This window comes from Theropithecus gelada, chromosome 7a (assembly GCF_003255815.1).
Source record: "Theropithecus gelada isolate Dixy chromosome 7a, Tgel_1.0, whole genome shotgun sequence".
Classification (NCBI taxonomy): Eukaryota; Metazoa; Chordata; class Mammalia; order Primates; family Cercopithecidae; genus Theropithecus; species Theropithecus gelada.
Window position 1 is genome coordinate 15,358,025 of NC_037674.1, and position 26,561 is coordinate 15,384,585.

The window sequence follows — 26,561 nt, forward strand, 5'->3', positions numbered from 1 at the left end:
GACTAGCTCATTTTTGTATTTTTAGTAGAGACAAGGTCTTCCCATGTTGCCTAGGCTGGTCTTGAATTCCTGGCCTCAAGGGACCTGCCCACCTTGGCCTCCCAAAGTGCTGGGATTACAGGTGTGAGCCACTGCGCCCAGCCAGTAGCAACATTTTCATATTTCAAAAGCAAGATATCACTTCATTTATCCATTCAGCCAACACATTTTAAGCATTCACAATGTAGAAGGGATTGAACTTGGGGCCATTGAAGATATAGAAACATTTAAGCCATAGCTCCTGCTGTCAAGGATTCTGTAATCTGGTAAGGAACTTGAGACATTTGTGCGTGATTATGAGCTCAAAAATACTAAATGCCATGAGAGTCCTACAGATAAATTTCTCCGAAGGTCCCTCAGGCTAGGAGACTACATAAGAGGAAGCAGTGAAGTCTGTAGGGGGGTGCTGGGATTTATCCTACCCTCAAGAATTCATAGGATATAGATAGGTCCCGGAAGGGCCTTTTAAGAAGAGGGAACTGCAAAGGAGATGGTAGTTCTTTCAGTAGTTGTCCCAAAGATAGAGGCAGGCCGGCAGAGAACCATTCTGGTACAACCCTGAATAGTCTATTTTTGGTGAGACAGATGGATCAGAAGCAGAAAATGGTTATAGCTACATCATGGAGAGCCCAAATACCAACCAAAAAATCTGGTTTTTTATATTTAGCAGTTATTGGGGAGGCCCCGAATGTTTTGAACAGGAGACATCCAAGCTGTGTTTGAGAAAAATTAATCTGCAGGGATGCGTAGCATGGAATAGAGTGAGGGAGAGACTGAAGACAGTGGAAGGAGTATAAAGAATACTAGCCTAGGCCAAGGTTGGATGCTGGCCAGGGGAGTGAAGATGAAGGGATAGATGCATAAAAGTGGGATGACAGGACTTGGGTTTAGAAAGGAGAGGGAGGAGTGGTAGATAAAGCTGAGATCTCAGAAACCTTGGTGGCTGACCAGATTTAAAGGGGAAGATGTTAATGAATCACATGAAATGAGAGTCCATTCATCTTGGCCTTAAGAAAAAAAAATTCTATCATCTATGATAAACTAGTCCAGACCAGGGTTTCTCAACAGCAGCGCTGTTCACATTTTGGGCCAAATAATTCTCTGTTTTAGGGGGCTGTCCTGTGCGTTAGCAGCATCCCTGACCGCTACCCACTACATGCCAGTTGCACTGTCCAAAAATGTCACCAGACATTGCTAAATGTCCCCTGGGGAGCAAAATTGACCCTGGTTAAGAACCACTGACCCAAACTGTTGATTTAGTAGTCTTACTGTGGTGCTCTGAGCTACTCTTCTGGGTTCAGAAACCTCCAAATGATAGATCTGTTTCATTCTTTTGAAGGTTAAGTCTTTCGAGAAGGAAAGGCAGACAGAGAAGCGTGTGCTGGAGACTGAACTTGTGGACCATGTACTGCAGAAACTGAGGACTAAAGTCAGTGATGAAAGGAATGGCAGGTAACTTAGGAAACAACAGCCGAGAAAACTGACTTCAATTACCTATATGGAAACTACATAAATTTATTTTAAAAGTCAATTTGAGCCAGGTGCTGTGGCTCCTATCTGTAATCCCAGCACTTTGGGAGGCCAAGTTTGGGGAATCACTTGAGGCCAGGAATGCAAGACCAGCCTGAGCAACATACCAAGACCCCGTTTCTAAAAAAAAATTATTTTTTGCTTAGCTGGGTGTGGTGGTGCATGCCTATAGTCCCAGCTACTCAGGAGGTTGGTGGGAGGATTGCTTGAGCCCAGGAGGTCAAGGCTGCAGTGAGCCATGTTCATACCACTGCACTCCAGCCTGGGTGACAGAGAAAGACCCTGTCTCAAAAAAACAAAAAGAAAGAAATCAATTTGATCCTTTTGAGAAACAAAGATAGGTCAGGATTACTTTTAATGAGCCATTCTGTTGTTTCTTAATAACTCAATAGCAGTTTAATTGTATGACCATCTTATTGTATGATAAGACTAATCATAGCTTACATTCAACTTTTGTTCTTCATAACATTTCCAAGAATATTTTATCATTTTGAAAAGCCTCAGGAGCCAAAATTTATCTGTCATTATCTTATTCAGTCTGCTAATCAGTGAATTTCAATAATATTTTGTCCATGTACTTTGAAAGGTGTAATGTTCTGGGAAAAGATCTCACTTCCTCATGATGGGAGTATCAACCATCTGGGTAGGAATTTGGCAAAGTAAATTAAAAGCCTTAAAACTAAATATTTTTAAAAAATCGACCCAGCAATTCTACTTTCAGGAATTTATAGTAAAAATTATTTTAAAAACGTCTATCAAGGCTCATTTATAACAGCAGTTCTCCAACTTTTTGGTCTTAGAACCCCTTTACACCCTTAAAAATTATTTGAGGATCCCCAAGAACTTTTGTTTTTGTGAGTTATATCTATAAATATTAAAACATAAACATTTAAAAACTATTCATTTAAAAAAACAATAACCCCATTACATGCTAACCTATTTCTATTGAAAAACAATTGTGTTTTCCAAAACAAAATTAATTTAGTAAGGAAAATGGCATTGTTTAAAATATTTGCAAATCTTTTTAGTGCACTGTTTTACATTTTTGTAATCTATTTTAACGCTTTAGTAGAAAAAACAATTCTCATATCTGTTTATGTATTCAATCTGTTGTGATACCACAAATCATATAGTGTCTGGAAAACTCCATTGCACATTTGTGAGAGGATGAGAGTGAAAAGGCAATTAATATTTTAGGATTATTATGAAAATAGTTTTGACCTTGCAAGACCCCTTGAAAGGATATGAGGGACCTTCAAGAGTCTCTAGACCACACTTGGAGAACATAATTTCAAAATATTCATTGGCAGAAGATTGTTTGAATTATGATAATTTGGTGAAATATTGTGTAGTCTTTATGATGATTCTACCAAAGCTGAGTTCATTGACATGGAAGGATGTCCACAAATAGGATGTATAATATAATGCCATTTTGTTTTAAACAAAATATACAACCTGTACATAAAAAAAAGTCTAGAAGAATGTACCAAATTTTTAACTGTAGTTTTGGTTAGTGGGGTCACAAGGGATATGAAATTACTTTGTTAAGCTTTCTATATTTTGCAACTCTTTTTTTTCTCTTTTTTTTTTTTTTTTTGAGACAGAGTCTCACTCTTGCCCAGGCTGAAGTGCAGTGGTGTGAGCATGACTCACTATAGCCTCAACCTCCCAGGCTCAGGTGATCCTCCCTTCTTGGCCTCCTGAGTAGCTGTGACCATAGTCACGTGCCACCTTGCCCAGCTAATTTTTTAAAATTATTTGTAGAGACAGGATCTCCCTGTGTTGCCCAGGCTGGTCTCCAACTCCTGGGCTCAAGCAATTCTCCCGCCTAAAGCAATTCTTATATATATGCTCATTATCAGAAAATACAACACTGTAATTTTTTTGGCTTATATCAGCGATTCTCAACCAACAATGATTTTGCTTCCCAGGGGACATCTGGCAATATATGGAGACATTTTTGGTTGTCATAACTGGGGAGTTCTACTGCTATCTAGGAAAGGCCAGGGATACTGTGAAAACATCCTAAAGGATACAGGACTAATACCCCCCAACAAAGAATTTTCTGGCCTAAAATTTCAGTAGTACCAAGATTAAGAATTCCTGGCTTATAGAAAACAAACCTTGCTCTGTTCTTCTCATGCCCCCACCCCTTCTTATTTGCACCTAGCCTTAATAAATTCCCCATTAGGTGTTTCTGAGGGAACATAATGTTCTTGAAATCACCAGTATTGGAATTATAGATCTAAATCAAAGACAGAGGTTTAGAAAAGAAACCAAGAAACAGCCAAGTAGTGAGTATGGGGGAACATTTCCAGGACATTTAAAAGGCTACATGGGATTTAGTGTTAGCAGGGAAAGGTTCGGAGTTTTTCCTCCACGCAAATGATTATTTCCCTGCTTTCCCAAGATAGAGTGCTGTTGTCTTTCTCAAAGGCTATAAATTAATTCACAGCATTTGAAAGAACATCCATTCACAGCTTTTTAAAGAATATCCTTATTTGCCAAATGTTCTCCTGTGGGTGGTTGCCAAGGCTGCTGCCATAATGAAGGTGGAGCTGCTGTTGCTCGTGTTTCCTTGTATTATGAGGGGGGCGGAAAGAACAGCCATTATATTTCATTGAAATCAGCTTCTTGTGTGGATCCAGGATTTCAAGCCCAGCTGAATAAATCAGAATGTTTTCTTTAGGCATTTGTTAACTTTAAAAGACGTCCTTTATAATTTTTTACTTGCTCATGACCAAAGCATAACTAAATGCAAATTTTTTGTTTTTGTGTTTCCACCCACTAATAACCAAGAAGAAGATGTTTTTATATTTAATGGAAAAGTGACTCACTATACATGTAGTTCACTGTAAGTTATGTGTTGCTTGTGCCTTATTGACTGTTCTTTAATTGTTTTTGTTTGCTTGTTTTTAGAGAAGCTTCCGATAATCTTGCAGTGCAAAATCTGAAGGGGTCATTTTCTAATGCTTCAGGTATAATTACTAATTATAATCTGAACATAATGATGCTTATATGTTTGCTCTAAGCACTTATTACTGTGGCTAACTGCTTGTGACATTGGAAATCTATTTTTAAAATAACATATACACAATAAATTGTACCACGTGAGATTCATCCCTATGCTTTGAAATCCACATCCTAGAAAATGATAAAACAACTGGAATTTAGCCGACTCTTCTACTCTTATTTTTACAGGTGATTTAATCTTCCTTTTACTCAATTTATTGTACAAGTGAAATGTGGATAATTTTCCTGGAGATTTTCCTCATACAGAGGATTGAAGGAAGTATTTTGAAATCCCTTGAAGAAAGACACTATACACATTTTGTTTTCATGAAAGCCAAGAGGGCACAGTGGTGATAGTTATGCCTTTACTTTCATCACCTCTAGCAACCTTACTGAAAAAGAAGGGTTCCAGTTAAGGCCATGAGAAGACATATTTGGCTTTTAACAGAATTGAGTCTTTCCCATTCATTTCTGTTAGCACTAACTTTGTGTTGCCATCAGATTTCCAATTCTTGCAGGAATTTAAAGAAGTATTAGGATTTGGCGATATTCAGCTTGATTTTCTTAGGCCCCTGAGGTTTTGATGACTCATGTTGCCTCCTTGCCCCTTCCACCACCCCTCAATCCCTGCCTGAGGAGAGATGCATCAAAACTGCTGGGTGTTGGGGTTCTGGGCGCCTCACCTATCCGGTGCAGATGGTTGCAGGGATGGAAAACACAGCCCAGCTATGATCTAGCCCTTAGAATCACCACAGGATGTCTACTAATAAACTCTGCCATCTCTCTGTAGTATGTTGTAGAAAGTGGGACCAGATAAGGCTGTAAATTCTGAAACTCTCTGTCTCAGGTTTGTTTGAAATCCATGGAGCAACAGTGGTTCCCATCGTGAGTGTGCTAGCCCCAGAGAAGCTGTCAGCCAGCACTAGGAGGCGGTATGAAACTCAGGTACACTGGGTCAGGGTGTCTTTGGCTTTCTAATATGAGTTACAGAAGAGAAAAACAATAACAGGAAAGGAAAATAAGAAACATGGAATTTCTTGGAAATATTTTTTCCGAAAAAAAAATTTTTTTCTTCCAACTTCCCTAACTGGGTGGCTTCTGAAAGCATTATCAATACAAAGCATCTCTCTGGCTCCAGAATTCCCATCTGTCCTCCAGAGAGGGGCCATTGTGCCCTGTGGGCACCTTGAAGCAGCTGTTGTTAGAGTTATTGCACCTAAACGAAAACTATCTAATCTGGCTCTAAAGGTAATTGAGGTTTGTTTGTGCTCTAAACAGCAAAGTAGAAGAGGCCGATGACAAGACTTAAGGCAGGTTTCTCATTCCATACATGGTTTCGGCATTTGCTATATGCCTAATGGTGTGCTAAGAGCTGTGTAAAATGTAGAAGACATTAACATGGCCCCAGTCCTCAAAAGAGTTTATAACTTAGAAGCATATGCATTATGTAGAGAATAATAAAAGAAAATAAACATAGGCCAAGTGCGGTGGCTTATGCCTGTAATCCCAGCACTTTGGGAGGCTGAGGAGGGCGGATCACTTGAGGTCAGGAGTTCGAGACCAGCCTGGCCAACATGGTGAAACCCTCTCTACTAAAAATACAAAACTTAGCCGAGCGTGGTGGCAAATGGCTGTAATCCCAGCCACTCAGGAGGCTGAGGCAGGAGAATCGCTTGAACTGGGGAAGCAGAGATTGCAGTGAGCCGAGATCACGCCACTACACTTCAGCCTGGGCAACAGAGCTAGGCTTTGTCTCAAAATAAAATAAAATAACTATAGTAGAACTCTGAGTTAAATGTATAGAATAAGAATGTTAGAGTATGCTGTGGACATATGTGAAAGAGTGAGTGTTAAAAGCGCAGTCAATTTTAGAAATGTAATCAGACTGAAATACAAAGATCAGGTACTTTATTTTTGTAAGCTCTTCTAGCTGTTTCTCAGGATTTGGGTGGAAACCTATTTTTCCCATCTTCCTACTGCCTTCATCACCTACCAAGTTTCAGTTCTCATGCCATGTCCTCATTGCCGCCACCTCTCCCTTTTTCCCAGTTTAGCTTCATACTATCATCTCTCTGTGTGCACTGTTTCACTGCACTGAGCCTTTACAAGGCATCATTTCAAAATTATGAAGAGATAATTGACAAGGATTATTAAACAGATGGTCAAGATAAGTCATAAAAACCTCATTTCCTCTGAGATCGTATTGCTAGACACCCCTTTCTGAATGGATTAAGAGCAAATCTTTTCTTTTTTTGAGACAGTCTCACTCTGTCACTCAGGCCGGAGTGCAGTAGCGCAGTATCAGCTCACCACAACCTTTGCCTCCCATGTTCAAATGATTCTCCTGCCTCAGCCTCCCGAGTAGCTAGTATATTATAAGCGCCCGCCACCATGCCCAGCTAATTTTTGTATTTGCAGTAGAGACAGGGTTTCGCCAAGTTGGCCAGGCTGGTCTCCAACTCCTGACCTCAGGTGATCCCCCAGCCTTGGCCTCCCAAAGTGCTGGGATTACTGGCATTAGCCACCACACCCAGCCAAGGGCAAACCTTTAGACACCATTTGGAATCCTTTCTAGGCTTTGGTGTGTTACCCTGTGATTGTGTCCTGGGATAGGAAATAAGATGGCAAGAAAGATGGCTTGGTTTAACATGTTCTGAATTCCATTTTCTTATTATTAGGTACAAACTCGACTTCAGACCTCCCTTGCCAACTTACATCAGAAAAGCAGTGAAATTGAAATTCTGGCTGTAAGTGGCTTTCTTTCATATTTTGAAGGTGGCTTCTTTCCGTCCATACTGTCAAAGTAGTTGCCTCAGGGTTCAGAGCTTTTCTGCTCAGTGTCAGCAGAATTTGGGTGCAGGCCTTATTGTCACTGATGTGAACTACATGCAATTTAAAACTATTAAGAACTGGGGGAGAATTTAAGGTTTTTTGTTTCTCCTCTTTGTTCCTCTGAAAGATAAAGGGAGGAAAATGAAAACAAAAATCATTTTCCTACATATTTCAGGCCTTTGCCTTACTAAGCTTACACCAAATACATGTAGCAGTGTCAAACCTTTTGGATGTGGTATGGAAGGAAAGGGAGTACAGTTGCCACTGCTTATTAATTCTCCAGTGCTAAGATCTTATCACTGCACAGTTCATTAAGCCCTTTTATAGCACAATAGCATCTCAGACTCTGCAAACCCTATTCATACTGCTGCATCCCACGTGACACTATGGTCACAAGGCAGTATTGTGCTGCTGAGAGTTCCCTGAGAGATGATGTACATTTCTGTGTATTCACAGGTGGATCTACCCAAAGAAACAATATTACAGTTTTTATCATTAGAGGTAAGCAATACGAACTCTTCTGCACTGTGGCCTTTAAGATCCCAAATCTTTGCTGTTAGTTTGCCAAAAGAATACTGAAGATGGCATTCATTCGTGATAGTATTTTTCTGGCAGTCCCAGGAATTTAGTAACATTTTTCCTTTTATGTGACACATACATTCCTAAATCCTATGTTGATGAACTTATACTTTTCTAGTGACTTTTTATTTTTTCAGAGATACTTATTTTATTTTAAAAAACACACACACACACACACACACACACATACTGCTTTTACTACGTGTCAGGGTCTGGCAGGCCTTGTTGTAAGCATTTTACAAGTAGTAACTCATTTAATCATAACCACCCCAAAATGTAGATACTGTTATTATCCCCACTTTAAGAGTATGGAAGTAGAGAGCTTAAATATCTTACCCACGGTCACCCAGCTAGTAAGTAGGAGAACCAGGATTCGAACCTAAGCACACTAGCAGAATCTGTGTTCTTAACCACTATACTATATACTGTCTCTCAAACAAACCTCCATTCCAGCTAAAGAAGCTCATTTGCAGATGAGTACTATACAAAAAAAAAAATCCTTTTGTAAAAATTAATTAGGTCCTTTATAAATATATATATATATTTACAGGTACATCCCTTTATCTTCAAATAGCCTAAATAAGAACTTTAAAAATTTGAATAGTTATGTTTGCTATTAAGAACACTTAACTATAGTCATAGCTATAGATGACTTTTGCAACATGTCATATCAAAGAATACTTTTTTGTCTATCCAGAGTGTTTATTCACAGATTAAACTACATTAATAGTGAACTTGGCCCTAGAACTAATATTTTGTATTTCATTTGTTGTTCTTACAAATAAGCATATGCCACTATACTGGCAGTGTACTGATTTATGATCCAGTCAAATGGATATACATACTTGAGAGCTGCTATCACCATTGTACAAAAAGTAAATGGAGGCCAGGTGCAGTGGCTCAGGCCTATAATCCCAGCACTTTGGGAGGCCGAGGTGGGTGGATCACCCGAGGTCTGGAGTTTGAGACCAGCCTGGTCAACATGGTGAAACCCTGTCTCTACTAAAAATACAAAAAATTAGCTGGGCGTAATGGCACGTGCCTGTAATCCCAGCTACTTGGGAGGCTGAGACAGGAGAATCACTTGAACCCAGGAGGCAGAGGTTGTGATGAGCCGAGATCGCGCCACTGCACTCCAGCCTGGGCAACAAGACCAAAACTCCATCTCAAAAAAAAAAAAAAAAAGCAGTAGGCAGAAATACCTGGTCTACAGTCACATCAGCACACTAGGGCTGCACCATCATGAATCAGGCCCTAATTAGGGAGTCTTGTTTTAAGAAAAATTGGTGCTTCAAAGGAACCCCAGCAGTCTCCTAACCGGTTCTGCTATCTCCCTATTACTGATTCCCCTGGTATAAAGAGGGGAATGACACTGGAATTTCATTAGTGACCCAGAAGAAGCCAGCTAGTAAACCCTAGTGCCCTGCTGTTAAGTCTTATCTATTTTTTTCCTAGTGGGATGCTGATGAACAGGCATTTAACACAACTGTGAAGCAGCTGCTGTCACGCCTGCCAAAGCAAAGATACCTCAAATTAGTCTGTGATGAAATTTATAACATCAAAGTAGAAAAAAAGTAAGTTATCACTTGGGTGGGCATAGCAGGTTTCACATGGTTACAATTCAGGGAGGGGTTTCAGAGTGACATTATTTCATTGTCTTGCTGAGGTTTGGCGCCTGGTAAGCTGTTGTTAGAACTGCAGCTGACAGCCAATAAATCTTGCTTGGACTGTGAATCATTCATGATCTCATCAATAACAAAACACAGGGTTCCTAGGAGTAGCTGTCCCAATTACAGTTTTGTTCACCCAGGTAATTCAGTTTCTAAGAAGTATGTTTAAATGAAAGAAAATAACCATGACTGCTTTGCTGTATGTCCTTATGTCAAAATACCAAATGTCAAAATACCAATCAATCATTCACATTATGACACACTTAAAAGGCAACAAGGAAGCCTATGAGGTGAATGGTTATCTCCTTATTAGGACCTTATACTACAGACCCCCATCAGTCACACCTTGTATAAAACCTATATAATTTTTTAGTGACTAGCCTTCCCTCGTTTTTCCTTAAATAAAGCTCCTACAGGTTGTTATAAAAATTTATTAGCGGCCGGGCACGGTGGCTCACGCCTGTAATCCCAGCACTTTGGGAGGCCGAGAAGGGTGGATCACCTGAGGTCGGCAGTTCAAGACCAGCCTGACCAACAAGGAGAAACCCCGTCTCTACTAAAAATACAAAATTAGCCAGGCATGGTGGCACATGCCTGTAATCCCAGCTACTCGGGAGGCTGAGGCACGAGAATCGCTTGAACCCGGGAGGCGGAGGTTGCGGTGAGCTGAGATCGCGCCACTGCACTCCAGCCTGGGCAAAAAAGAGCGAAACTCTGTCTCAAAAAAAAAAAAAAAAAAAATTTATTAGCTCTGTTCTTCACTCATTAAACTGAGTCTGTCCTTATAACCTTTTCCTTTCTTTTGCAGGGTGTCTGTGCTATTTCTGTATAGCTATAGAGATGATTACTACAGAATCTTATTTTAACCCTAAAGAACTGTCATTAACCTCATTCAAACAGAGGCTTATACTGGAATAACGGAATATTGTACATTCATAATAATTTAAAACTAAATTCTAAGAGGCTAGGTGCAGTGGCTCACACCTGTAATCCCAGCACTTTGGGAAGCCAAGGCAGGAAGATTGCTTGAAACCAGGAGTTTGAGACCAGCCTGAGCAACAAAGCAAGACCCCATCTCTATAAAAACTGAAAAAATTAGTTGGGCATGGTGGCACATGCCTGTAGTCTCAGCTACTCCAGAGGCTGAGATGGATCATCTGAGCCTTAGGAGGTTGAGGCTGCAGTGAGCTGTGACTGCGCCACTGCACTCCAACCTGGGACAACAGAGCAAGACCCTGTCTTTTAAAAAAAAAAAAATTTCTAAGAAGCTGTCCTACAAAGTTGAGCTTTGTTAGTTTTTCATGTGTAATATATTATAAATTTATCTTTTGGGATATAATAAATGCTTTCATATACCTGCTGCTTTTTAATTGTAAATCTATTAACACTAAAGGTTTTAGGGAGCTCTTAGAACGTTAAGAAGCCTTTTCTTCCCTTGGCTGTAATGACTAAGCACATGAAAATATCCAAACTAAAGGGCATAAAGAAACCAAAAATCATTATTACTTTGGAACCTTTATTCTTGATGACTTTGTAATATGTTTATCCTAAGGTGGTTAAACAAACTCTCATTTGACTATGAGAACTCATTGGCACTTGAGGAACCATGATGATAAAATTATACAGCCAGGTAGGAAGCAGCTCATGAGATAACATGACTTTTTATAAAACTGTCAGGTTTCAATTCTAATAACCTAGAAGATATTATAGAGCTAAAGCCTATTCATTAATCACATCATTCTAGAATTAACAGTTATTGCCAGAACTGTTAAAATGGGATGGGAAAAGAATAAAGAAACAGTGCTGATAAACAGACATGTTTAATGATAGCTTGCTCTTCACAGAGATGTCTACAGAGACTTAATCTATAATCCAGGAGAATATAACCATGCAACACAGACCAATTAGCCAAATGCAAAATAAACTAAATTCTTACCACAACTACCCTATAAACACTGCAACTGTTCTTTCCAACAGGACCCTAATCTTATGTGAAAACACCTACTGTGGGGGAACCAGAAACCTAGCTATGTGGCCAAACAGAAAAAATAGCAATTCAGTGGTTAATTGGTGAAAGCAGGAAATTTGTGCCCTTTACTGTGCTGCTGTTGCTGCTGTTGCTGCTGGTGTTGCTGGTGTTGCTGGTGTTGCTGCTGCGGCAGGTGCTGCTGCTGCTGCTACTGCCGCTGCTGCTGCCGCTGCTGCTGCTTTGGTCTTCTTAGTTTTGTTCTTTTTGTCTCTCTTCTTCAGCCCATCCATGTTAGCTCTCAGTAGGTTTGAATAAGCCTGAAAGATACAACAGAGCATACCTTAGTGGGAAGATGTGCAAATTAGCAGAACAGCAGCCCTATTTGCATAATGGATTTAGGGTAGCCAAAAATCAGGAAGCCTACCTGATAAAGAATATAGCACTACTGGACACTTGTACCGGAAAATGGTATAAGCATAAAACACTCTTTCACATTATAACAGCTTCTGCAACACCCACAGACAGTTGCACACATTTTTTCCGTTTTTTTCAAGGGAAAACTGCAGGCAACTTCTTGCTCAACTATACTATAGGTAGCATATATCTACAGCCTAAGACAAAATCTAACTAAAAAAAACTAGAAAGGAAGAGCGTATTAGCGTTGAAATTCACACCCTGGCAGCTTTTACTTGAAAAATACCAGTAAAACTTATCTCCAGAGAGCAGTGAACCCAAGTATCAATCTTACCCAGTGTTCACTATCATGCTGACTCTTGCCCTGAGAAGGAAGACATAAGGAACACCCAAAACTCACCATCTGAAATTTATTCACTTCCTTGGAGCTCACCTGAAAGAGAAGGAAAAAAGAGGTCACACCTATTATCCATATAAGCATCCTCTTCTCCACCCCAGACAGTATCTCAAAAGCCTCTGGAAGACAACATCCTTATCTTTAAAATACTTCTTCCCAACTTCAGGGGTTCGTAATACATGAATGGTTACTTTTCTACTCTGCTTTCCTCTGCCTAGAGAACAAGAAAAGGAGCTCTACATCTTTTTCCACATGAGAATTGCACCAAGAGGTGAAAGGCAGTAGGCTCCTTTAAAATAAAAAAAAAAATAAAAATAAAAAAAAGCTTTGTTTCTCACCTCTTGAAATCCCTTAGAAAGGTGGCACTGAGTGTTCTCCCTGGGTTCTGAGAAAAGTCAGAGGACTTCTCAGTATTAATTTTTTATACATTAATATAAGATGTATTTAAACTACTCCCTCCCCATCTTATTTTTAAACCTGCCTTCCATTAATTCAAGCATATTTAAGCACAATGCAAGCTACCACAAAATAAATTCTACCTCTGAAGAAGACTCCTTAGGTTTTCGTTATTTCATGATATCTAACTTTATTTGTAAAAACCACATAAGCTTGTTTTACTGTAAAAGTCCTCTCAAGATAACTTGTCACAGGAGACTTACCAACTAAGTCTAGTCTACATTTTCATGCAGTCAGTATCCTACACTAATGTGATTAGAGAGTAAGTCTGGTTCTGCCACAGCAGAATAAAGTAGTATTCACTCAACTCAAGAAGTCTCTTCCTTTGCATTATTCAACCTCCACTGAAAGGAAAGACTAGGGCTCTTGACTAAAATGCATATTTTCTCAAGTGTGAAACCTAACATTTAGCTGCACATTCGCCATGTGAACCACAAAGATAAGGAAATAATAGCATCACCTGGTACCAAGAAACTGCTTACTGAAGGCCCAGCACAGGAAGGGGCTAAGGAATCAAATACTTATGCCAACGGCTCCTTACAGTACTACGAATAAGGACGAATATGCTACTTTCATTCATTTCCGCACAAATTTTAGCAGAACTAACGACTGTTTGACCTCTACCTTCTTCATTTTATTTTATTCTTGAGTTTTCTACTACTGAAGTATAGGAAGGTCCTGGTCTCAGAAATAGCCACACAGGGCAAAAGGGAAAAGTAAATTAAAGCCTGGTTCAGAAACGCCCCATCCTCTCTTCAATTCGAGTGTTTACATTTCAAAAGATAGCCTTAGGAACTCAGCTCACCACAGTGCTGATCTTCTTTTTCCCATCGGTAGCTCTTAACAGACACTTGTTGTCTGCGGGCTCAAAGCCCTCCACAGTACCTTTCTTTGGAATGGGTTTGGTTCGACCGTCATCTGAAGGAAAAATGCATCCTGGTGAACACGGCCGCATACGTGGCTGAGCGGCAGACAAACAGTTAAAACAGAGGAGGGGGTAAGTGATGACCTAATCCAGCCCCGCTGCTCTAGTTCTGTTAAACACCTCGTCTGCTACCACGGTCTGGCGAAACCCTGGAGAAACTATTATTTCCACGACGGAAACATGTAATAGCGAAGCACGTTAACTCCCACTCAAAGTGGCGGCGTTTGGGATCCCTGACAAAGAGCCCTGGGCTGCTTGGGACCCATTGTTACCAGAAGCAACCTAGGCGGCTCAGCGCTGGGGACTGCGCCCGCTACAATCCCCACTATTTTCCAGGCCCGAAGCCCCGAATGTGCCCAGTACAGAGTGACGGACGGTAGAGGAAGGCGGCGGTCCGCGGCAGACAGACTCCGGTGGCTCCCAGACACCGGGCACCCGGGGAGCATCGCCCGGCTCCCCTCCCGCTGCTTACACTTCTTCAAGGTGATATAGACGCTGCCCGACGTCCGGCACTTCTGGAAAAGTCTGGTCAGCTCCGTCAGGAACTGAAAAACAACAGGCCCGGCCCCGTTAGCCAGCCCCAAATCCTCGCCCCGCCGCGTCAAGGCCCTGGTCCTCCCGCAGAAGGAGGCAGAGGTCTCGACCAAAGCCTGAGCCGCCCCCGTCTCTCTGCCGGCCAGGCCTAGCCATACCTGCTCGCTCTCCAACAACACCATCGCGGCGACGCTTCGCTCCACTCCCTCCGCTGAAGCCCCTAGCAGTGAGAGCCGGAAGTTCGGCCTAGGCTGGGCGGGACTTCCGCTACTACGCTTCCATTGTCTTCCACCAATCTCTTCTCTTCCACCAATCCTGGCCGGCGCCCTGGGACGTCCGGGGGCCAGTGACCTGGAGGCGTTGGGGCTGTCCTGGGCCGTCACTTGAGAGAGAACTTCTCACCCCAGCCAGGGTGAGGGAGTGAGAGCAAAAGAAAGTTTTGATAGCAGCGTATAGTTTATGTTCAGCTGTGTGCTGGGCAGGTTACCTAACAATTCAGTGACTCAGTTTCCTTATCCATAAAGTGAGGGTAATGATAGTATCTATTAAGCAGTGTGGTCGTGAAGCGTACATGAAACTCAGATTAAATACGTAGAACAGTGCCTGGCACATAGAGCGTGTTCCGTAGGTATCAGCTATTGTTCTTTTAATTATTGTCATCATTATAAGTTCCTGTAGATCCTTTAAATTCTCCCTAAACGCTGCCCTTTAGCTGTAGCCAGAGGGGCTGGGCCGGGAGCAGTGGCTCACGCCTGTAATCCCAGCACTTTGGGAGGCCAAGGCGGGCGGATCACGAGGTCAGGATATTGAGACCATCCTGGCTAACACGGTGAAACCCCGTCTCTACTAAAGATACAAAAGAGCCGGGGGTGGTGGCGGGCGCCTATAATCCCAGCTACTCCGGAGGCTGAATGGCGTGAACCCGGGAGGCGGAGCTTGCAAGCCGAGATCGCGCCGCTGCACTCCAGCCTGGGCTACAGAGCGAGACTCCGTCTCAAAAAAAAAAAAAAAAAAAAAAAGAGGGACTGGAGCCCAGTTTTTAGTTCTACCTCTGATTAGTCAGGAGAACTGGGTTGTAAGCCCTCTCTGCCAGTAGCCAACTTGAACCCTGGGCCCTCTATAAAGTCAAGCATTCCACCACACAAGAGGTTTTCGCTGAGTGCCTCTCAGTCTGTGCCAGGCCTGTTGTAGAGGTTGGGGATGCTGCAGGATAAGACAAGCTAAGTTTCTGGTTTCCTGGAACTTGGGTTAAAAGGGGCAGGGAGGAAATAAACAATGAAGCAAACAAGTAAGTAGTACAGCTTCAGATAATGAGCTCTGTGAAGACAGCTAAGCAGGGCTGTATAATGAGTGGGAAGGGGACTGCTTTAGGCTGGGGTCAGAGGAGTTCTCGTCGAAGAGGAGAGCTTTGAATTGAAAGCTGAAAGGACCAGCCATCCAAAGATCTAGGGACACAGTGTTTCAGACACAGAGAATGGCTAGAGCAAAACCCCCAAAGGGGAAACAAGTTGCCCTGTGTCTAAGACTGACAGGTGCGGGTGGGGGTGAGGAGGGCTTGTGGAGCAAGGAGCGAAGGAGTATGGAGAGGTAGCTGGGAACCAGATTATGTAGGGCCTGTGACCATGGTAAATTTGGATTTTGTTCTAGATACAAAGAGAAGACTCTTGTTAAGGAAGTTTTCAAGAGAACACTGAAAATCGGATTTACCATTTTTTAAAGATGCCCTGTCTGGGTTGTGAAGACACTGTAGAGAGACAAGGCAGGAAATGGGGAGCCCAGTTAGGAGATTCACAAACTTAATGGCTTAAATATGTTCACTCTCTGATTTCACATTTTCTTCCAAATGGCCAGCGCCCTTTGCCCACTTCCTGCCCTAGGCTGATGACCTTGTATAGCCAACCTGTATTGGCTTTTGGTTCTCCAGGATTTGAACCTGTTTGCAGTCCCCTGTTGTGTGGGTTTTGGTGAGAGGCAATAAATAAATAATTAAATAAAAGGGTCAGAGAGTCACTCACCTGCCCTCAGCAGCGGGGCTCAAGCATTGACCTACCGTGGGTCAATCTGGTGCTCGCAACCAGGACTTCAGCTTCTGAGCTAGTAATGCCAAGGCCCGGGGCTCTTGCATGGGTGTCCAGCCATTTGAATGTGAGGACTTTTTGGCTCATCTGTATTGGCAGATACCACCAAAATTATGCATGGGCCCTTTTTGAAAAATTTTTTTATCTCATAGCTATCATTTGTGTTAGCGTGTTTTACATATGGCCCAGGACAATTCTTACAATTCTTCTTTCAATGTGGCCCAGGGAAGCCAAACGGTTGGACACGCACGCTAGAGGTTATTCACACGGCGCCATCACAGAGTGCTCTTGTGTTGGTGGCCCTACAGGAGGGGTTTTCACCAGACTGTTCTAACCTTTGCTAGTCCTGAAGTGTACGAAGATGACTCCCCAATTTTTAAGTATAGCTTTTACCTCTGTATTGAGCTCCAAACTTGCATATTCAGCTGTCTACTTGGTAGTCCCACTTGGATGTATAACCAGCATCTCGGATATTACATGACCAAATCAAAACTTTCTACTTCCCACATCTTTGCTATTTATTAAATGGCACCACCATCTGCCTAGTTACTCAAAAAAAAATACACCCATGAGTCATCTCAGATTCCTTTTTCTTTTTGAGGCAGGGTCTCACTCTGTCACCCAGGCTAGAGGGCAGTGGTACAATTTCAGCTCACTGCAGTCTCCACCTCTCAGGCTCAAGCTATCCTCCAGCCTCAGCCTCCTAAGTAGTTGGGACTACAGGCATGAGCCACTGCCCCCAGCTGTTCTTTTTCTTTTTAACTTTCACATCTACACCTGCATGAGTCCTGTTGGCTATCTTCAAAGTTTAATGTGATTGCAATCACACTAGCATCTGGACTTTTGCAAAAATGTTGGTGGCCGGCTGGATGATCCCCCAGAGATGTCTATGTCCTAGTACATGGAATGTGTGCATAGCACTGGAGCCAGTACAATTCAACTACTGACAGAATATTCTTTGGGCTTTGTTTTTCTGTGGGAAATGACCAAGAGCACCTATTCAGAAGTCAAAGTGATCGGGGTTCAGATCCTACCTCTACTACTTACTAATTATGTGGCCTCAGGCAACCTCTCAAGGCCTAAGTCTCTTCACTAGCAAAATAACAATAATAATGCTTACTTCATTGATGTTATGAAGATTTTATAAAATACTATATGTAAGACCTTTAGGCTTGCTCTAATATGGTAAATATAGATGTTTAAATTAATTTTAAAATTTTAATTAGTCAGTCACCCTAGCCACATTTCAGGGATTCAGTAGCAACATGTGGCTTGGATAGTGCGGATGTAGAGCATTTCCCTCATCACTAATTCTATTGAACAGCACTATCATTGATAACATTGGGCCTAGCACATAGTAAATGCCCAATAAACAGTACAGTATCAAATAGTGTTATTATTTATAGGCCACACACCTTCCATCATTTCAACATCACCATCCTGATTTCTGCCATTATCTTAATACCACCGGTACTGTTAGTTAATATTTTTCTTTAAATTGACTCATTTTATACTTAAGTGTATTTAATATCATGATCATAAGTGGAAAACCAGTATCATTTGCCATAAATAAAAGGGATCATAAAAGGAAGTACAATGAAGTAAAATAATGTTGCTAAATTTAAATTTTTGAGATTAAAAGAATTAAAACGATGAGTAAAAGCAATGATAAAGTTCATTGATTTATAAGACTGTATCTGAAAATAAATTTCTCAGTGAGAAAAATGGTGTTGTATGTGATCAATCAGGAATAAAGGTAGCTCAGGATACAATGAAATTCAGAGTTTATGTCAATATAACATGGCTAAATTTTGATGTTTTCCAGCACCCCAAATCCTAACTTGCAATTATGTGTGATTAGGGTAACATATCATTAATCAAATTGTAATCTAAATGCATAATAGAGGTTAATGGCTTTTGGCCTTGGAGCAGAGTAGTGTGTATGTGAGGCATGGAGCTGGGTCACTGTCTCTAAGTCATGCAGGCCACACACCTTCCTGCTCCCTCTCCCTCAGTTTTTCCTCTCCCTTTCACAGTTCTAGGAGAAGCATGACATGAAAATGGTTCCCAAATCCCTTCCCATATCATGGGGGCTTCATCAAAGGCCCAGGCAGCACCAAGAGCAAAATGAAGGCCCTGGGCACAAAACACTGTACCAGCTTTGGCCACTTCTCCATGGGCGGGGATACTACAGGAAGATGGGCGCTGAAAAATACCTCCTGCTCCTCAGGGCCGAGCCCACCCAAGGGACCTGAGTAAGTATGCTTGTTTGTGTAGCCTGAGATTGTCTCTCCCAAAATGCGGTGTAATGTGTTTTTTCCTCAGACAGAGCACACTTTATTAGGTTTTAATTAGAGTTGGTTTTGAATTAGGGTCAGGAATTCAGTTAGGGTTTGAATTAGGGTCAAGGATCTTGTTCAGGTTAGGGCTGATTAATTTACAGCTGCAGTTACTCTAATGCAATTACACTTTGCAGTGCCTGGAAAGTACAATGGTTAAAAACAAAGTCGCTAGTTCCTGGATGGGGTTCCTAGCTGGGGTGGTCAAGGCTGCAATAAGCCATGATTGTGCCACTGCACTCCAGCCAGGGAAACAGCGAGATGCTGTCTCAAAAAAAATTTTTATTGTATTTAACCTATAAATAAGGAAATGAAATGTATGTTACAGTCCATTCAAAGGAGAATCCAGTAAGCATCAGGAATTCTGGAATGAATTTGTTAAGCAAAATTGGATTTTGCACAGGAGGGACCCAGGGTTGTCCCTTCACTGAACAGAAGCATTTGTATGTCCATAGACAAAAATCCTCTGCATTGCCATTGAGTCTCTACAACCTACAGAGTTGTAAAATAGTGCAAAGGAAATGAAAGGCTAGAAATCAGCTAATCCAGAAGGCTGTGTTCTAAACAATGTCTAATTTTTCATTGGAAACATCCACTATTTTTTGTTTCGTTTTGTTTTTTGTTATTGTTGTTTTTGAGTTTATCTTTTTCTTTAATGTTTTTGTTTCCAGTAATCTTTTTTGCATATTCCAAAATTGCTTAAGTCTCTCTGTGCCTCAGTGTCCTCATCTGTAAAATGGGGAAGTCATAAAAGTGCCTACCTCATGTCAAAGGGAGGAGTAAATGAGCTAAGGTATGCATTTTTACACCGCAGTCCCTTGGATGGGAGTGGGCTGTTCCCATGTCCTCCTTGTCAAGGTGGATTCATTCTACAGGAGCAGATTGCAACAAGACACTGTGCACCTTACGGAGGACTGGCCTCTGAGCTAGTTTAACTTTTCAGTTTCAGTCTGAGGGGAACTACACGTTGGGCTCTGAGCTGCCTCACCATAGCTCCAGCGTGCTGATTTAAGGGTCAGTTCTGGATGAAGGAAGGAGGGTGTCATCTAAACACATCGAGGAATGGCACTGGGCAGGTCTGGCTTCGGGATGACAAGTTTTAGAACCTAAGGCTGGGAGACCTCCTACGCCAGCGGGAGGTGGGTAGCTCTGGTGGAGTCATCCTAGAGAAGGCCACAGGGGTGGCCAGAGGGAGGTGAGAGTGTGTCCTGGAAGCCTGGATGCCCAGAGAGAGTAACCACCCTGAAGCCACGTCGACACACTCCCTGGACTGAATCCACTCCAACACTGGCAGTTACCAATTCCTTTATTCTTTTCTGCAGTTGGTCAACAAGTGTGCATTGTATCTGCTCAGCCAACTCAGGGCCCCAGGAACTCTCTCCATCCCCACCCCAGGATGAAGTCCTGGATTGAAATCGCAAGCCCCAGTGCCCTAGAGAGATAGCGCAGGTGTTCTGGACTGTAAGTCAGACGCCCCAGGCTCACCCTGCTCCCCCCCTTGCTGTGAGGCCCTGCATGAGGTGCTTGCCTATGCCTTATCCTCCACAGGGAACCTGCCTCAGAGGGTTGTTGTCAGCTTTCAAGGACATAATCCAAGTAAAGGGCTCATAGTAAACACCCAGTTGATGTATTTTTTAAAGTTTTTTCACTGTTACGTTCAGGACTTAGGCTAGATTGCTAATGTCACTTCTACTTCCAAAATTCTGAGAACTGCTGCTTTTCTCCCCCTAGCCCCTTCTGTGGGCCCTAGGGAAGTTTCCAGAACCCACAAGTGTCAGTGATTAGCACTGGCCTTCCCCTCGCTCATGGCAAGGAAGTAGGCAACGCCACCACGCCCTCCCTCCAGGCGCCATCGCAGAGGTGAGGAGTGGCCTCAACCTGCCTGCGGCGCGCCTCGGGCCAGCAGGGGACGCCCTGGCCTCACCAGACAAGCGCAGCCCTGGGCGCAGCCTCAGACGCTCCCAGATCTTGCCCTATCATTTACCTTAGATCAACCCTAAGAATATCCAAGATTGTGGTCGTTATTTTTCAAAACTACTTCTGTGGAGACTAGAACTTTCCGTGTTACAGAAAGATTATCATTCGTCCATTCACTGAACAAGGCTAAACAAGCGGTGTTAGACACTGTTCTAGGTGCGAGAAGCTGACTGAATTCTCCGCTAGAGAAGAGACTTTTTTTTTCTCATACAATAGCGTGCTTATATTTCTCGAGAAGTGACTAAGTGCCCGGTTCATTTCTAGGTGCTTACATATATCCTCTTTTGAGTCCCCAACAGTCCTGTGAGGTGAGCATTGTTTTACTGAGGAGCCAGCCACCTCTGTGCAGAGAAGAACTTGCAAATGAGTGTAGCCTGCGGGCAGCTCAGGAGTGCCGAGCTTTCAGCTGTCTCTCAGCTGTCCAAAGAGGTGACAAGAAGGGAGGGAAGGCAGAAAAGAGGCCAGCTCTAGGCACAGTGGAACAAAATGGGACTCTCTCTCCACTCCTCATCTTTCCCTCCTTCTGGGTGTGGGTTCCTATCCCAAGCCCCGTCCCCCTCTCACTCCCAGGCAGAATCCTGTCTCCTTAGTTCTGTCTTTGGATTCGAGGCCCAACTTGGCATTTCTTGGCTGTATCTCTGAAGGAAAGTCATCTCAATCTCTGTGAGCCTCCATTTCCTCAGTTGTAAAATGGGAGTATCTTCCTCACACTGCTGTGGTGAGTTCAGTGTGACAACGTGAATATAAATACCTTATAAGTGAGAAAGCGCGGCAGAAAAGCTAGGTTTCATTGTTCTTTTCCTCTCCTTCTCAAGCAGTACCCTGAGTAGAAATATTCAGTCCCACAAAACACCCTCCCGTCCATCCGCACCAGAATCCCAGGCTCTCACCAAGCTCAGCCAGCTGCGTGGAGGCAGCCCATCTGGTAGCCAAATCACACACATGTTCAGGACAAACAGTATGTCACACGCCCTCCATTTGTGGAGGAAACTTAGGTGATGGTAAACAAAGAACAGACTCTGGCCGGGCGTGGTGGCTCAAGCCTGTAATCCCGGCACTTTGGGAGGCCGAGACAGGTGGATCACGAGGTCAGGAGATCGAGACCATCCTGGCTAATACGGTGAAACCCCGTCTCTACTAAAAATACAAAAAACTAGCCGGGCGCAGTGGCAGGCGCCTGTAGTCCCAGCTACTCGGGAGCCTGAGGCAGGAGAATGGCGTAAACCCGGGAGGCGGAGCTTGCAGTGAGCTGAGATCCGGCCACTGCACTCCAGCCTGGGCGACAGAGCAAGACACTGTCTCAAAAAAAAAAAAAAGAAAAAAAAAAACAAAAAAACAAAGAACAGACTCTAATGGTGGGATTTCTGGTATGGGGCTTTGGGGAGATACAAAGGAATTGCCAATACCCTCTAGGCTACACCCCATGGGCAACCCCTGGCCCCACATGCCTGGAAGGCCATCCTGGTACAGAATCAGGTGGTGGCACTCAAGAAACATGCGTGAACTTTAACAGGTTCTTCTCTTCTCATGCTGAACCTCAAGAAGCGGGCTAGCATACCCCATATTGTACGAGGGGAAACTGAGACCACGAAAGGCAAGCATAGTTATTGCTCAAGCATTCGCAGCCAGGCTGGAAGTCTGGGGCGTGAACACCTATTCCTGCCTTCCTCCTCCCCACACTTTCATGGGTTTAGTGGGTGGGAGGGGCTCCCTTATTCGTGATGGTTAGGGATCCCAAATTTAAAGTTTCCTGTCTGAAAGTCAAGGACAGGAAATTATATAGCCAGAGTTCTGTACAAATTACCCAAAACAGGTGTCTCAACTCCCCAAAGCAACAGATGGTGTTCATCTCTTGGCCTCTGTGTCGTCATTCCTCCTTGATTGTTTGGGGAAGCCCACTCCACCTCTGTGACAGACCCACAGATGCAGATTTACACAGGGACTCCTAGACAGACACAATGAACAAACTCCCGTCTGATCAGAGCCAAGTCCCGGTAATAACATCAATGAATCATCGACTTCAGTGAGTCACAATCTTGAGCTGGGAGAGGCCTCCAAGACCTTTTTAGTCCAACCCTTTACCTTCTAGTTATTCACAAGTGAATAGAAACTGAGTGAGGTCCAAAGAGGGAAAGTGACTGGACCAAGATCACAAAGCTTGGTAATGCCAAAGGCGAGACTGGAAGCCCTGGGCCCTGAGCCCCAGGCCCGTGCACTTTCTACACACCCCTCTCCCTGCCACCACCTGGCTGGCACAGAGAGCAGGAGGGAGGGCATAGGCCCCTCATGACTTAGCCAAGGGCAGCTCAGTGTCTCCGTGCAGGTGGACTCCCCGTGTCAGCTTCAGCCCTCCCTTGGGAAGGGAAGGGCCTGGGGCAGTCCTCACACCCCAGGCGCCAGGCCGCGGAGCTATAGGAGGCAGCTTCCTGCTTGGCCCTTATCCAAGGCCATTTCACAATGGGGGGAAGAGCGCTGAGCTGAGAGTCCCGGGTTGCTGCTCACTCCACCCCCACTCCAGCCCCTTTCAGACCCCCCAGGGAGAATGAGCCAGGCCCCGCCTGAGGCTTGGGGCGAAGAGAGCCGCAAGAATGGAGACAGGCTGAACAGCCCCTATTGGGAGTGTTTTATGAGCCGTGTCCCTGGAGCTGGACCAGGGCACCACCTTGCATGTTACCAGCCCTCTCCCCCTTCCCTTGCCATCCACCTGCAAGCATTCAGGCTGGGGAAGTCCCTTCTAGGACAGGAGTGGTGGCTTCCAGTCAGCCCCATAGCACTCTCATGATTAGTCAGAGGGGAACCTGGAGGCAAGGAGGCCCACAAGCTGGGAGACAGGCAAGGCCTGGGTCACTTCCTGCAGTGAGGCAATGTGACTACCAGGCAGAGGAGCCCAAATTTCTCCTCCCAACATGCTACAGGGTCTGGGGTGAACTGTGGCTCAGCTGACTGAAATTCAGGCAGGAACCAAGACAGAGACACTGAGACGGGACATTCAGCCAGGATTTCTTATGCCCTTACTACTCAGGGTCGGCTTTTGAGCTCAGCTCTGTAAGGGATCTTGTTTGAAGTAGGAGGCAGTGGTTAAGGACCCAAATCATCCTGTCTTCGAGTCTTGAAAAGGAGAAAAAGCAAACCTAGGTGAAACGTCAAACCACAAGACAAGGCAGTGTGAAGTGAGGGCCCACACTTTCATGCTGGACAGTCCAGTACTGCCAGTGGAGCGGGGGTGGGGAGAGTCACTGCAGACAAAGCTTTGGGGAAGAGATGGAACCGAGAATGGTGGGGAGAACTTGACTTTGCAGACGGGATGGGAAAGATCTTTCAGACAGGGAAGGGAAGACAAGGCAGAAATGAACCCGCATATGTGAGGACAGGACCCTGTTTGCACCTGGGGTGGTCAGCCACGAGGCTGGAAATGTGCCTGGCCACAGGGCACTTCCTCACTCAGAGCTCTTGCTACTTGAACAGAGCCTTCCTTGGTATCCGTGGGAAGTTGCTGGCCTACTGAGGCAGGATACCACACAGAGAACTAGGCAAGGGTGTGGAGGTGTCAGGGAGCTCAGCCCCTTGGTGGAGGAGCCCTCTGACAACAGGAAGCAGCTGCAACAGGCTCCAGGGCTGTGCTGGTATCTGCAACTCTCCCCCTACCCTGGCTGCACCCTGCAGAACAAACTGTTCTTCAAGAAGCTCTGGGGACAGAGGGCCCACACCTGCTCTCAGGTCGGGGTGGATAAACCCCCATCAGCCAGGCTGGGGCCCAGCAAAGACATCACACAGCTCAGCAGCCCTCCTTACCCCCAGCCCCCTGCCTCCTCCTACCCCAGACCAGGTTGCAGTTGACTATGGCAATACAACACAAAACAAGAGCTTTATATTGTTATTATTATTGTTATTATTTATAGAGATTGGGTCTCACCATGTTGCCCAGGCTGGTCTCAAACTCCTGGCCTCAAGTGACCCTCCTGTCTCAGCCTCCCAAAGTGCTGAGATTACAGACATGAGCCACGTTACCCAACCAAGAGCTTTGGAGAGAGAAATGAGAACCGAATCTTCATAAATACCTCATCCTAGAACTTCCAACAATGTCTCCAAAAATAGTACCTAAACTCCAGGCCTCAAACCCTAAATTGAGTGGGCATGTGAAGTGGTTATGGCTTTTCAGAAACAGCACTAGAGTGGCAGCTGAAGCACTGAGTTCTAATCTGAATTCTGCCACTCATTGGCATGGGACCTTGGACAAGTAACTTTTCGCTGGACTTGAGTTTCTTCCTCTGTAACTTGGGGAGTTGGGACTGAGCTGTAAAGTCCCTTCCAGTTTTACATGTGAGACTCCGGCGCTCTCAGGTAACTTGGGGACTGCCGTAGTGACTGTTTGGGGGCTAGTATAGCTGGGAGAGAAATTAGGATGAGAATCCAATTGAGGGCAAGATAAAATGGAATTGTATGCTATTCAGAACTTGAAACAGGGTGAGATTTTGTTTCCCCCAGATCCTCACCGTAAAGAGATTTGGGAGAAAATCTTGGGAGATTTGGACTGAGAATGTCTTAAGAAGAGGAAGTGTTATAGAAGAAGGTTCCCCAACACTTGGTGGGGAAGAGCAAGAATTCTTCCAGATTGCTTGATGAGCAGAACTTGGGGAGTGGGGCACAGTAATACCAGGAGAGACACATCCCCACCTCCCAACCCTCTCCACTTAAGCTGCTCCTTAAAATTCCTATAACTGGGGACCAGGCCTTTCATTCCAGTTACAGCTAAAACTTAACATGGCCATTTAAATTTCCATGAGGTAAAAATGGCTAATATTCTCTCCTTCTAAGATCCAGCATATGCTGAGAGAGACCTTCAGAGGAGGTGGGAGCTGGAAGAAGGAGTGAAGGTGGAGGCCCAAAGATCACACAGGAGCCATGCTTTTTCTGAAGCCAGATCCAGGCTTAGCAGCTCAGAGCAGTTGCCCATGGGCAGTGATGTGGAGGAAGGCCCTGGGCTTCCTAAGTGCCTCTAGGTCACTCTGTGAAACCTCTCACATTGGCCTCCCTGGGAGGAGGAGCCCAGTGTAGCCCCCACCTGTCTACTGCCGGCTCATCTTCCAGGGTGTTGAGGGGACAGGTAACATGGCTCTCTGCCCCCACCAGTTACCCGCATGGCTTGGGTCAACTAGACTCTGTCAGAGCTGTTTAAGGAACCACAAACCTCGGCTTTTGGAGGCAGCTCCAGGAAAAGGTGGAGTGTGTGAGGTGGAAGGTGGGTGAGAAAGTGTGTAAGAGGGAATGCACTGTTCTCTACTGGCCCTTTGCCAAACAGCAAAGGGAGAGAAAGGGAGAGAGGAGTAACAAGGCCAGACTACGGCCACGTTCAGTGATTTTCAACTGCGGCCCAAAATGAGGCAGATATAGGCTAGGCATGGTCTCTCTGTGTGTGTGTGTGTGTGTGTGTGTGGTGTGGGTAGGGTGTGTGTGTTTGTGGTGTGTGGGGTTGTGTGTGTGTGAGGAGTGTGTGGTGTGCGGGGGTGTGTGGTGTGCAGGGGCGGTGGTGTGCGTGTGTGGCATGTTGGGGGGTGGTGTGTTTGTAGTGTGGGGGGTTGTGGTGTGTGCGTCTGTATGTGGTTGTGTGTGGTGTGTGTGGGGGTGTGATGTGTGTGTGAAGAGTGTGTGGTGTGGGTAGGGTGTGTGTGTTTGTGGTGTGTGGGGTTGTGTGTGTGTGAGGGGTGTGTGGTGTGCGGGGGTGTGTGGTGTGCAGGGGCGGTGGTGTGCGTGTGTGGCATGTTGGGGGGGTGGTGTGTTTGTAGTGTGGGGGGTTGTGGTGTGTGCGTCTG

General features: G+C 44.4%; 2 protein-coding genes and 1 long non-coding RNA gene across 4 annotated transcripts in view; 2 read left to right on the plus strand and 1 right to left on the minus strand.

Moving 5' to 3' along the window:
- The window catches only part of EIF2AK4 (eukaryotic translation initiation factor 2 alpha kinase 4), a 106,935-nt gene extending 95,913 nt beyond the window's left edge, over nt 1-11,022 (plus strand). Inside the window, exons 33-39 of the mRNA XM_025390492.1 lie at nt 1,379-1,491; nt 4,489-4,547; nt 5,429-5,526; nt 7,260-7,328; nt 7,870-7,914; nt 9,448-9,566; nt 10,471-11,022. Coding sequence (XP_025246277.1) covers nt 1,379-1,491; nt 4,489-4,547; nt 5,429-5,526; nt 7,260-7,328; nt 7,870-7,914; nt 9,448-9,566; nt 10,471-10,528 — 561 coding nt within the window. The 3' untranslated portion in view covers nt 10,529-11,022. The remainder of the gene's footprint in view (nt 1-1,378; nt 1,492-4,488; nt 4,548-5,428; nt 5,527-7,259; nt 7,329-7,869; nt 7,915-9,447; nt 9,567-10,470) is intronic.
- Nucleotides 11,023-11,164: 142 nt separating this feature from the next.
- SRP14 (signal recognition particle 14) lies at nt 11,165-14,626 on the minus strand. Of its 2 annotated transcripts, XM_025390505.1 has the most exons (6): nt 14,516-14,626; nt 14,296-14,368; nt 13,704-13,816; nt 12,781-12,820; nt 12,446-12,478; nt 11,165-11,948 (listed from the first exon to the last, which is right to left on the minus strand). In XM_025390505.1, exons 3-6 carry the CDS (start codon nt 13,727-13,729, stop codon nt 11,757-11,759), a joined length of 291 nt encoding a protein of 96 aa, XP_025246290.1. In that variant the 5' UTR covers nt 13,730-13,816; nt 14,296-14,368; nt 14,516-14,626; the 3' UTR covers nt 11,165-11,756. The 2 variants fall into 2 exon arrangements, with proteins under 2 accessions (XP_025246290.1, XP_025246289.1); XM_025390504.1 differs by lacking the exon at nt 12,781-12,820 and having other exon boundaries at nt 11,464-11,948; nt 14,516-14,612.
- A 6,789-nt stretch (nt 14,627-21,415) lies between these two features.
- LOC112627823 overlaps nt 21,416-26,561 on the plus strand; it is a 19,236-nt gene continuing 14,090 nt past the window's right edge. Inside the window, exon 1 of the long non-coding RNA XR_003120231.1 lies at nt 21,416-21,469. This is a non-coding gene — a long non-coding RNA (uncharacterized LOC112627823). The remainder of the gene's footprint in view (nt 21,470-26,561) is intronic.